A 12,533-nucleotide genomic window follows, 5' to 3' on the forward strand; every position below is an offset into this window, starting at 1 on the left:
GGTGCCTTGCAGTCAGCCAGCAGCTTGGGTTGCGGTCGTGAGGCAGTGCTGTCAGCCAGGCCAATCAGATGTGATCATCAGGCAGTGCGGACAGCCAGGCCCATCAAGTGCAGTCATGAGGCAGTGCAGATGGCCAGGCACATCCGGTGCGGTCATGAGGACGTGGGGTCAGCCAGACCCATCAGGTGAGACAGTGGGTTCGGCCGGACCCATCAGGTGAGGCAGTGGGTTCGGTCCGACCCATTAGGTGAGGCAGTGGGGTCAGACATGCACATCAGGTGCGTTCAGCCAGGCCCATCAGGTGCGTTTGGCCAGGCCCATCAGGTGCGGTCATGAGGCAGTGCAGACCTCCAGGCCCATCAGGTGCAGTCGTGAGGCAGTGCAGTGTGCCAGGCCCATCAGGTGCGGTCATGAGGCAGTGCTGTCAGCCAGGCCCATCAGGTGTGTTCATGAGGCAATGCTGTTGGCCAGGCCCATGAGGTGCGGTCGTGAGGCAGTGCTGTCGGCCAGGCCCATTATTTGCAGTCATGGGGCAGTGCTGTCGGCCAGGCCCATTAGGTGGGGTTGGTCAGCCCCATCAGGTGTGGTCGGCCAGGCCCATCAGGTGCAGTCATGAGGCAGTGTGTCGGCCAGTCCCATCCTGTGAGGTTGTGAGGCAGTGTGTCAGCCAGGCCCATCAGGTGCGGTCTTCAGGCAGTGCGGTCACCCAGGCGCATCAGGTGCAGTCATGAGGAAGTATGGTCGCCAGACCCATCAGGTGCAGTCATGAGGAAGTATGGTCGCCAGACCCATCAGGTGCGGTTGTGAGGAAGTGCGGTTGGCCGGGCCCATCAGGTACGGTCGTGAGTCTGTGCGACCAGCCCGGCTCATCACTTGCGGTCGTGAGGCAGTGCTGTCGGCCAGGCCCATCAAGTGAGGTCGTGAGGCAGTGTGTTCAGCAAGGCCCATTATGAGCTGTCATGAGGAAGTGCAGTTGTCCAGGTCCATCTGGTGCTGTTGTGAGGCCGTGCTGTTGGCCCAGTCTATCAGGTGCCCTAAGCCAGGCCCTACAGGTGCAATAGTCCAGGTATGGCAGGTGTGCTTGTGAGGTAGAGATGTCGCCCATCAGGTGCAGTCATCATACAGAGCTGCCTTCCTACACCGTCATACGCGTTCGTGAGGCTAAGCGTCCGGTCAGACCCATCACGTGTGTTTTCGAGGCAATTTGTTCAGCCCAGCCCATCTGACAGGGTAGTTTAACACTACAGAAGGCCATGCACTTAAGGTGTGTTTGTGAGGCAGTAATTTTCCAACGTCATTAGTTCAAGTAACGAAGCAGAGCAGTCGGCTTGGACCATTATGTTCGGTCATGATGTGGCAGGCTCCGCCATGTCTATCAGGTGCGGATGTGACACGGTTTGGTTGGCTAGGCCCATTTTTCAGTTCATGAGGTACTGCAGCAATGCGATCATCTATTATCATTAGGTGGGAATGTGAGGAAGTGCTGCCTTTCAGTCAGCCAGGGCCATCTGCTGCGCTTGTGAAGCACAGTGGACAGTCATTCCCATCAGTATCAGGCGTGTAGCAGTGTGGTCAGCCATTCCCATTTGGCATGAGTGTGAAGCAGTCTGATGAGCCTGGCACATCATATAGAGTCTTGAGGCTAAGCTTTTGGCCATGCTCAATACCTAGTTAGTGACGTAGAGCAGTCGGCCTAGGAAATGAAGTGTGGTCTCGAAACGAAAAGGGCCAGCCATGCATATGAGGGGTGGTCGTGAAACTGTGAGGTAGGCCAGGCTTATCAGTTGCAGTACTGTGGCACCATGGCCCGCAGGTAGTGTGTTCACCTAGGCCTTTCAGGTGCGGTTGTGAGGCAGTGTGGTCACCTAGGCCCTTCAGGAGGTGTTGTGAGGCAGTGTGGCCACTTAGGACCTTAAGGTGCGGTCGTGAGGAAGTGTGGTCACCTAGAAATTTAGGTGCGGTCGGCCAATCTCACTGGGTGTGGCAGTGAAGCACTTCGTTCGGGCCAGGCCCATTAAGTGAAGCGACGATGCACTGTGGTCGGGCCAGGCCCATCAAGTGTGGTGGCGAGGCACTTAGGTCGGGCCAGGCCCATCAGGTGCTGTTGGGAGGCAGCGAAGTCCGCCAGGCCCATCAGGAGCAGCTATGAGGCAGTGCAGTCCGCAAGGCCCATCAGGAGCAGTCATGATGCAGTGCAGTCCGCAAGGCCCATCAGGAGCAGTCATGACGCAATGCAGTCTGCAAGGCCCATCAGGAGCAGTCATGAGGCAGTGCAGTCCGCAAGGCCCATCAGGTGTGGTCGTGAAGCCGTGCAGTCCGCCAGGCCAATCAGGTGTGGTCGTGACGCAGGTGTCGTCGTGATGCAGGTGTCGTTGTGCGGCAGGTGTGTCGGCCAGGCCCATTAGGTGAGGTCGTGAGGCAGTGTGTTCATCAAGGCCCTTCAGGTACAGTCATCATGCGGTGCTGATGTCCAACGCAATCTGGAGCTGTTGTGAGGCTGTGCTGTCAGCACAGTCCATCATGTGCCATGGACCAGGCCCATCAGGTGAGATAGACCAGGCACATCAGGTGTGGTTGTGTGGCAGAGATGTCGCCCATCATGTGCAGTCGTCATACGGAGCGATCTTCCTTTCCCATCATAAGAGATCGTGAGGCTTAGCAACCGGTCAGCCCCATCACGTGCGGTTTTGAGGTGGTCTGTTCAGCCCAGCATAGTTTAACACTACAGACGGCCATGCCCTTTAGGAATCACCCATCGCCATTAATTCAGGTCTGGAAGCAGAGCAGTTGGCAAGGACCATCACATTCAATCGTGATGCGGCAGGGTCTGCCATGTCTACCAGGTGGGGTTCTGAGGCAGTTTGTTTGGCTAGGCCCATCATCTAGTAGCATGAGGTGGAAATGTGAGGAAGTGCTTCCTGGCAGTCAGCCAGAACCATATTATGGGCTCGTGAAGCACAGTAGACAGTCATTCCAAACTGTAGCTAGCGTGAATCAGTGTGGTTAGCTATTCCCATTTGGCATGAGTGTGAAGTAGTGCGATGAGCCGGTCACTTCAGGTACAGTCTTGAGGCAGAGCTTTGGCCAGGCTCAATAGCTCGGTAGGGACATAGAGCGGTCAGCCAGGGAAACGAAGGTTGGTCTCGAAACAAAAGGGCCAGCCATGCATATGAGGTGTGGTCGTGAAGCTGTGAGGTAGGCCAGGCTCATCACATGCAGTCCGGACGCAGTGCGAGCCTAAGATAGTGTGGTCACCTAGGCCCTTCAGGAGCGGTTGTGAGGCAGTGTGGTCAGCTAGGCCCTACAGGAGTGGTTGTGAGGCAGTGTGGTCACGTAGGCCCTTCAGGAGTGGTTATCAGACAGTGTGGTCACCTAGGCAATTATGGTGGAGTCGTGAGCCAGTGTAGTCACCTAGGCCATTAAGGTGGAGTCGTGAGCCTGTATGGGTACCTAGGCCTGTAGAATAAGACCGTGAGCCTGTGTGGTGAACTAGGCCCTTAAGGTGCGGTCGGCCAGGCTGACGGGGCGCAGTGGAGAGGCATTGCGTTCGGCCAGGCACATCAGGTACAGCAACGAGGCACTGCAGTCGGACCAGGCCCTTCAGGTGCGGCGTCGAGGCACTAGGGTCGGGCAAGGCCCATCATGTGCGGCAGTGAGGCAGTGCGGTCAGGCCAGGCCCTTCTGGTGCAGCGGTGAAGCACTGCTGTCGGCCAGGCCCATCAGGTGTGGCTGCGATGCACTGCGGTCGGAGAAGCCAATCAGGAACGGGGGCAAGGCACTGCGGTCGGAGAAGCCAATCAGGAACGGGGGCAAGGCACTGCGGTCGGAGAGGCCAATCAGGAACGAGGGCGAGGCACTGTGGTCGGCCAGGCACATCAAGCACGGATGCGAGGCAATGTGGTAGGTGAGGCACAGCAGTTCCCGCACGGAGGCGATACGGTCAGGAACGCACATCAGGTGCGGCGGCGAGGCACTGCGGTCGGCAAGGCACATCAGGTGCTCCGGCGAGAACGTCCGTCTGGGCCATGCAATCAGGTGCTGCGGCGAGGCTATGTGGTTGACCAAACCCATGAGACGCGGCGGCGAGGCACTGCTGTCAGCCAGGACTATCAGGTGCGCCTGAGAGGCAATGCGGTTAGGCCAGGCCCATCATATGCGCTGATGGTGCACTGTGGTCAGGCCATGCCCATCAGGTACAGTCGGGCCAGGCCCATTGGTTGCGGTCGGGCCAGGCCCATTGGTTGCGGTCAGGCCAGGCCCATCGGTTGCAGCTGCAAGGCACTGCGGTCGGGCCAGGACCATCAGATGAGGCGCCGAAGCACTGCAGTCAGGCCAGACCCATCAGGTGCGGCGGTGAGGCTCTGTGGTCAGGCCAGGCCCATCAGGTTTGGCAGCGAGGCAATGCAGTCGGCGTGGCTCATCAGGTGCGGCGGCGAGGCTCTGTAGTCAGGCCAGGCCATCAGGTGCGGCAGCGAGGCACTGCGGTCAGCAAGGCCCATCAGGTGCGGTGGCGAGGCTCTACAGTCGGCCAGGCGCAACATTAGCGGCTGCAAGACACTACGGTGGGGACTGGACAATCTGGTGCGGCGGCAGAACACTGCGATCGGGCCAGGATCATCAAGTGCGGTGGTAAGGGACTGCGGTTGGGCCAGGCCCAACAGGTGGGCCGGTGAAGCACTGAGGTCTTGGAGGGCCAACAGATGCGGCTGCGTGGGAATCTGGTCAGCATAGCCCACGAGGTGCAGGGCAAGGCACTGCGGTCGGCCAGGCCCATGGGGAGCGGCTTCGAGTCACTGCGGTCATCCAAACACACGGGGTGTGGCAGCAAGGCACTGTGGTCGGCCAGGCCCATGAGGTGCGGCGGCGAGGCACTGCAGTCCTCCAGGCCCATGAGGAGTGGCGGTGAGACTCTGCGGTCGGCCAGGCCCATCAGGTGTGACAGTGAGGCACTGCGGGCGTGCCAGGACCATCAGGTGCGGCGGCGAGGCACTTCGGGTGGTCCAGGCCCATCAGGTGCGGCGGCAAGGCACTGTGGTCGGGCGAGGCCCATCAGGTGCGGCGGCGAGGCGCTGTGGTTGGGCCAGGACTATCAGGTGTGGCAGGGAGCCACTACTGTCCTACTGTCGGGCCAGGCCCAACAGGTGCACCGGTGAGGCACTGTGGTCGGGCCAGGCCCATCAGGTGTGGCGGCGAGGCACTATGGTCAGGCCAGGCGTATAAGGTGCGGCAGCGAGGCACTGTGGGTGGGCCAGTCCCTTCAGGTGCGGCAGCGAGGCACTGCGGTCAGCCAGATCCAACAGGTGAGCGCGCGAGGCACTGCTTTATGCTAGGCCCAACAGGTGTGCCGTCAAGGCACTGCGGTCGGACAGGTGCATCGGGAGCAACTGCGAGTCACTGCAGTCGGCCAGGCGCATGCGGTGCGGCGGTGAGGCACTGCAGACGGCCAGGCGCATGCGGTGCGGCGGTGAGGCACTGCAGACGGCCAGGCGCATGAGGGGCGGCGGCTATGCACTGCGGTCGACCGAGCCCATGAGGTACGGTGGCGAAGCACTCCGGTCAGCCATGCCCATGAGGTGTGGCGGCGAAGCACTGCGGTCAGCCGAGCCCATGAGGTGCGGCGGCGAAGCACTGCAGTCAGCCGAGCCCATGAGGTGCGGCGGCGAAGCACGGCGGTCTGCCGAGCCCATGAGGAGCGGCGGCGAAGCACTGCGGTCAGCCGAGCCCATGAGGAGCGGCGGCGAAGCACTGCGGTCAGCCGAGCCCATGAGGAGCGGCAGCGAAACACTGCGGTCAGCCGAGCCCATGAGGAGCGGCAGCGAAACACTGCGGTCAGCCGAGCCCATGAGGAGCGGCGGCGAAACACTGCGGTCAGCCGAGCCCATGAGCTTCGGCGGCGGAGCACTGCTGTCAGCCGAGCCCTTGAGGTGCGGCGGCGAGGCACTGCGGTCAGCGAGGCCTATTAGGTGTTGTAACAATCTAATGCGGTCGGCCAGGCGGATGAGGTGCGGCGGCGGGGCACTGCAGTCTGCTAGCCCCATGAGGTGCGGCGGTAAAGCATTGCGGTCGGCCGGTCCCATGAGGTGCGGCGGCGATACACTGCGGTCGGCCGGGCCAATAAAGTGCGGCGGCGAGGCACAGCGGTCGGCAGGGCCCATAAGGTGCGGCGGCGAGGCACTGCGGTCGGCCAGGCCCATAAGGTGCGGCGGCGAGGCACTGCGGTCGGCCGGGCCCATAAGGTGTGGCGGCGAGGCACTGCGGTCGGCCGGGCCCATAAGGTGCGGCGGCGAGGCACTGCGGTCGGCAGGGCCCATAAGGTGCGGCGGCGAGGCACTGCGGTCGACCGGGCCCATTAGGTGCGGCGGCGAGGCACTGCGGTCGACCGGGCCCATAAGGTGCGGCGGCGAGGCACTGCGGTCGGCCGGGCCCATAAGGTGAGGCGGTGAGGCACTGTGGTCGGCCGGGCCCATAAGGTGCGGCGGTGAGGCACTGCGGTCTGCCGGGCCCATAAGGTGTGGCGGCGAGGCACTGCGGTCGGCAGGGCCCATAAGGTGCGGCGGCGAGGCACTGCGGTCGACCGGGCCCATTAGGTGCGGCGGCGAGGCACTGCGGTCGACCGGGCCCATAAGGTGCGGCGGCGAGGCACTGCGGTCGGCCGGGCCCATAAGGTGAGGCGGTGAGGCACTGTGGTCGGCCGGGCCCATAAGGTGCGGCGGTGAGGCACTGCGGTCTGCCGGGCCCATAAGGTGTGGCGGCGAGGCACTGCGGTCGGCCGGGCCCATAAGGTGCGGCGGCGAGGCACTGCGGTCGGCCGGGCCCATAAGGTGCGGCGGCGAGGCACTGCGGTCGACCGGGCCCATTAGGTGCGGCGGCGAGGCACTGCGGTCGACCGGGCCCATAAGGTGCGGCAGCGAGGCGCTGCGGTCGGCCGGGCCCATAAGGTGCGGCAGCGAGGCGCTGCGGTCGGCCGGGCCCATAAGGTGCGTCAGCGAGGCACTGTGGTCGGTCGGGCGCATTAGGTGCAGTGGCCAGGCCTATTAGATGTTGCGACGATCCACTGTGGTCGGCCAGGCCCATCAGCTGCAGCGGCGAGGCACTGCGATCGGGCACGACCATCAGATGCGGCGGGGAGACACTGATGTCAGGCAAGGCGCATCATTTGCAGCGGCGAGCTATTGCGGTCGGCCAGGCCCGTCAGGTGCAGTTGGGCCACGCCCGTCAAGTGCGGTCGGGCCATGCCCATAAGGTGCGGTCGGGCCAGGCCCATAAGGTGCGGTCTTGAGGCAGCGCAGTCCGCCAAGCCCATCAGGAGTGGTAGTGAGGCAATGCAGTCTGCAAGGCCCATCTGGTGCGGTCATGATGCAGTGCAGTCCGCAAGGCCTATCAGGTGCGGTCGTGATGCAGTGCAGTCCGGAAGGCCAATGCGGTGTCATCGTGTGGACAGCTGTGTCAGCCAGGCCTATTAGGTGAGGTCGTGAGGCACTGTGTTCATTGATGCACATCAGGTACAGTCTTGATCCGGTGCTTATGTCCAGGTCAATCTAGAGCTGTTGTGAGGTCGTGCTTTCGGCCCAGTGCATCACGCGCCATAGACCAGGCCCATCAAGTGTGGTTGTGTGGTAGAGATGTCTCCCATCATGTGCAGTCGTCGTACAGAGCGGTCTTCCTTTCCCATCATAAACGTTCATGAGGTTAAGCAATTGGTCAGGCCCATCACATGCGGTTTCGAGGCGGTTTGTTCAGCCTAACCCATCCATCATCATAGTTAAACACTACAGATGGCCATGCCCTTTAGCAATGGCCATTAATTCAGGTCTGGAAGCAGAGCAGTCGGCAAGGACCATCACGTTCAGTCATAATGCGGCAGGATCTGCAACGTCTATCAGGTTTTGTTTCGAGGCGGTTTGTTTGGATAGGCCCATCAACTTGTACCATGAGGTGGGAATGTGAGGAAGTGTTTCCTGGCAGTCAGCAAGAAGCACACGTTGGCCTCATGAAGCGCAGTAAACAGTCATTCCCTTCAGTAGCGTGTGTAAATCAATGTGTTCAGCTATTCCCATTTGGCATGAGTGTGGAGCAGTGCGATGAGCCGGTCACTTCTGGTACAGTCTTGCGGCAGAGTTTTGGCCAGGCTCAATAGCTCGGTAGGGATGTAGAACAGTCAGCCGGGGAAATGAAGGTTGGTCTCGAAACAAAAACTCCAGCCGTATATATGAGGTGTGGTCGTGAAGCTGTGAGGTAGCCCAGGCTCATCACAAGCAGTCCAGACGCAGTGCGGGCCTCAGGTAGTGTGGTCACTAGGCACTTCAGGAGCGGTTGTGAGGCAGTTTGGTCACCTAGTCTCTTTAGGAGCGGTCGTGAGGCAGCGTGGTCACCTAGGGGCTTCAGGAGTAGTTGTGAGACAGTGTGGTCACCTATGCCATTAAGGTGGTGTCATAAGCCAGTGTGGTCACCTAAGCCATTAAGATGGGGTCGTGAGCCAGTGTGGGTACCTAGACCCGTAGAGTAGGATCGTGAGCCAGTGTGGTAACCTAGGCCCTTAAGGTGCAGTCGTGAGCCATTGTGGTCAATTACGCAGTTAAGCTGCGGTCAGCTAGACTCATGGGGTGCGGCGGCGAGTCACTGCAGTCGGACCAGGCCCTTCAGGTGCGGCGGCGAGTCACTGCTGTCGGCCAAGCCCATCAGGTGCGGCGGCGAAGCACTGCCGTCGGCCAAGCGCATCAGGTGCGGCGGCGAAGCACTGCTGTCGGCCAGGCCCATCAGGTGCGGCGGCGAAGCACTGCCGTCGGCCAAGCGCATCAGGTGCGGCGGCGAAGCACTGCCGTCGGCCAGTCCCATCAGGTGCGGCGGCGAAGCACTGCCGTCGGCCAAGCCCATCAGGTGCGGCGGCGAGGCACTGCGGTCGGCCAGGCCAATCAGGTGCGGCGGCGAGGCACTGCGGTCGGCCAGGCCAATCAGGTGCGGCGGCGAGGCACTGCGGTCGGCCAGGCCAATCAGGTGCGGCGGCGAGGCACTGCGGTCGGCCAGGCCAATCAGGTGCGGCGGCGAGGCACTGCGGTCGGCCAGGCCAATCAGGTGCGGCGGCGAGGCACTGCGGTCGGCCAGGCCAATCAGGTGCGGCGGCGAGGCACTGCGGTCGGCCAGGCCAATCAGGTGCGGCGGCGAGGCACTGCGGTCGGCCAGGCCAATCAGGTGCGGCGGCGAGGCACTGCGGTCGGCCAGGGCAATCAGGTGCGGCGGCGAGGCACTGCGGTCGGCCAGGCCAATCAGGTGCGGCGGCGAGGCACTGCGGTCGGCCAGGCCAATCAGGTGCGGCGGCGAGGCACTGCGGTCGGCCAGGCCAATCAGGTGCGGCGGCGAGGCACTGCGGTCGGCCAAGCCAATCAGGTGCGGCGGCGAGGCACTGCGGTCGGCCAGGCCAATCAGGTGCGGCGGCGAGGCACTGCGGTCGGCCAGGCCAATCAGGTGCGGCGGCGAGGCACTGCGGTCGGCCAGGCCAATCAGGTGCGGCGGCGAGGCACTGCGGTCGGCCAGGCCAATCAGGTGCGGCGGCGAGGCACTGCGGTCGGCCAGGGCAATCAGGTGCGGCGGCGAGGCACTGCGGTCGGCCAGGCCAATCAGGTGCGGCGGCGAGGCACTGCGGTCGGCCAGGCCAATCAGGTGCGGCGGCGAGGCACTGCGGTCGGCCAGGCCAATCAGGTGCGGCGGCGAGGCACTGCGGTCGGCCAGGCCAATCAGGTGCGGCGGCGAGGCACTGCGGTCGGCCAGGCCAATCAGGTGCGGCGGCAAGGCACTGCGGTCGGCCAGGCCAATCAGGTGCGGCGGCGAGGCACTGCGGTCGGCCAGGCCAATCAGGTGCGGCGGCGAGGCACTGCGGTCGGCCAGGCCAATCAGGTGCGGCGGCGAGGCACTGCGGTCGGCCAGGCCAATCAGGTGCGGCGGCGAGGCACTGCGGTCGGCCAGGCCAATCAGGTGCGGCGGCGAGGCACTGGGGTCGGCCAGCCAATCAGGTGCGGCGGCGAGGCACTGCGGTCGGCCAGGCCAATCAGGTGCGGCGGCGAGGCACTGCGGTCGGCCAGGCCAATCAGGTGCGGCGGCGAGGCACTGCGGTCGGCCAGGCCAATCAGGTGCGGCAGCGAGGCACTGCAGTCGGCCACACCAATCAGGTGCGGCAGCGAGGCACTGCAGTCGGCCACACCAATCAGGTGCGGCAGCGAGGCACTGCGGTCGGCCACGCCAATCAGGTGCGACGGCGAGGCACTTCAGTCGGCCAGGCACATCAGGAAAGGATGAGAGGCAATGTGGTGCGTCAGGCATATCAGGTGTTGTGGTGAGGCAATGCAGTCAGCCTGGCCCATCAGTTGCAGCGGCAAGCTACTGCGGTTGGCCAAGTCCATCGGTTGAGGCAGTGAGTTACTGCGGTCGGCCACGCCAATCATGTGCGGTGGTGGTGCACTGTGGTCGGGCCAGGATAATCAGGTGCGGTCGGGTAGGCGCATCAGGTGCGGTCGGGTAGGCGTATCAGGTGCGGTCGGGTAGGCGTATCAGGTGCGGTCGGGTAGGCGTATCAGGTGCGGTCGGGTAGGCGCATCAGGTGCGGTCGGGTAGGCGCATCAGGTGCGGTCGGGTAGGCGCATCAGGTGCTGTCGGGTAGGCGCATCAGGTGCTGTCGGGTAGGCGCATCAGGTGCGGTCGGGTAGGCGCATCAGGTGCGGTCGGGTAGGCGCATCAGGTGCGGTCGGGTAGGCGCATCAGGTGCGGCATCGATGTACAGCGTTTGGGCCATGCCCATCAGGTGCAGCGCGAGGCACTGCGGTCGGGCCAGGACTATCAGGTGGGGCGGCGAGGTTCTACGGTCGGGCAAGGCCCATCAGGTGTGGCGGCGAGCCACTACTGTCCAACTGTCGGGCCAGGCCCAACGGGTGTGGCAGCGAAACACTGCAGGTGGGCCAGTCCAATCAGGTGCGGCGCCAAGGCACTGCTGGTGGGCCAGGCCCAACAGGTGCTGCGGCGAAACACTGCCGGTGGACAAGTCCAATCAGATGCAGCGCTGAGGCACTGAGGGTGGGCCAGGCAATTGAGCTAGGCACTGCTGTCGACCAGGAAAATTGGTTACGGCGGCTCGGCACTGCGGTCGGCCTGGCCAATCAGGTGCGGCAGCGAGGCACTGTTGTCGGAACGGGCATACGGGTCGTGGCGGCGAGGCACTGTGGACGGCCAGGCCCAACAGGTGCAGCGGCGAGGCAGTGTGGTTGGCGACGCCTATGGGGCTGCGCGGCGAGTCACTGCCGTCGGGTCAGGCCACATGGAATGTCGGTGAGGCACTGCGGTGGAGCCAGCACCATGTGGTGCGGCAGCAAGGCACTTCAGTCGGACCGGGCCCATCTGGTGTGGAGGGAGGCACTGCAGTCGGACCAGGCGCATCAGGTGCAGCGGCGAGGCACTGCGGTCGGACCAGGCCCATCAGGTGCGGAGGCGAGGCACTGTGGTCGAGCCAGGACCATCATGTGTGGCGGCGGGGCACTGTGGTTGGGACACGCCAATCAGGTGTGGCGGCGTGGCACTGCGGTCGGGCCAGTATCATCAAGGGTGGAGGCAACGGTCTGCGGTCGGGCCACGTCCATCATGTCCGGAGGCGAGGCACTATGGTCAGCCAGGCCAATCAGTTGCGGCGGCGAGGCAGTGTGGTCGGGCCAGAAACGTCAGGTGTGTCAGCGAAGCACTGTGGTCGGGCCAAGCCTATCAGGTGTGGCGATGAGGCACTACTTTCGGGCTGGACCCCATCATGTGTGGCGGCGATGCACCACTGTTGGGCCCGGCACATCAGGTGTGGCGGCAAGGCACTACAGCCGGGCCAGGCCCATCAGGTGTCGTGGCTTGGCACTACAGTCGGGCCAGGCCCATCAGGTGCGACGGCGAGCACTACAGTTGGCCAAGGCAATAAGGTGCGGTGGCGGATGGGACAGGCCCATCGGGTGCGGATGTGAAGCAGTGCATTCCGCCAGGCCCATCGGATGCGGTCGTGAGGCAGTGCAGTCCGCCAGGCCCATCTGGAGCAGTCGTGAGGCACTGAGGCCCGCCAGGCGAATCCGGGGCGGTGGTGGGGCACTCCGGTCCGTCAGGCGCATCAGGGGCGGTCGTGAGGCAGTGCTGTCGGCCAGGCGCATCAGGGGCGGTCGTGAGGCAGTGCTGTCGGCCAGGCGCATAACGACTGGTCGTGAGGCAGTGCTGTCGGCCAGGCCCGTGAGGTATGGTCATAATCCAGTGCTGCCGGCCAGGCCCGTGAGTTGCGGTCGTGAGGCCGAGCAGTCTGCCAAGCCCGTGAGCTCCGGTCGTGAGGCAGTGCTGTCGGCCAGGCACTCGAGTTGCGGTCGTGACGCAGTGCTGTCGGCCAGGCCCATGAGGTCCGGTCGTGAGGCAGTGCGGTCGGCCAGGCCCACGCGGCGCGGCGGCGAGGCAGTGCGGTCGGCCAGGCCCACGCAGCGAGGCGGCGAGGCAGTGCGGTCGGCCAGGCCCACGCAGCGAGGCGGCGAGGC

At 63.8% G+C, this 12,533-nt stretch overlaps 1 protein-coding gene across 1 annotated transcript; it reads right to left on the bottom strand.

The window, feature by feature from the left end:
* Nucleotides 1–2,075: 2,075 nt before the first annotated feature.
* On the bottom strand, nt 2,076–2,402 carry LOC124620331 (male-specific sperm protein Mst84Db-like). The gene has a single exon (XM_047147005.1). It carries the CDS (start codon nt 2,400–2,402, stop codon nt 2,076–2,078), a length of 327 nt encoding a protein of 108 aa, XP_047002961.1.
* Nucleotides 2,403–12,533: the final 10,131 nt, after the last annotated feature.

Source organism: Schistocerca americana, chromosome 6, assembly GCF_021461395.2.
Source record: "Schistocerca americana isolate TAMUIC-IGC-003095 chromosome 6, iqSchAmer2.1, whole genome shotgun sequence".
Lineage (NCBI taxonomy): Eukaryota > Metazoa > Arthropoda > Insecta > Orthoptera > Acrididae > Schistocerca > Schistocerca americana.

What these genes read in the sequence shown, in the direction of transcription:
- LOC124620331 (XM_047147005.1), bottom strand. Translation starts at nt 2,402, where the DNA reads ATGGGCCTGGCCGACACACCTGCCGCACAACGACACCTGCATCACGAC.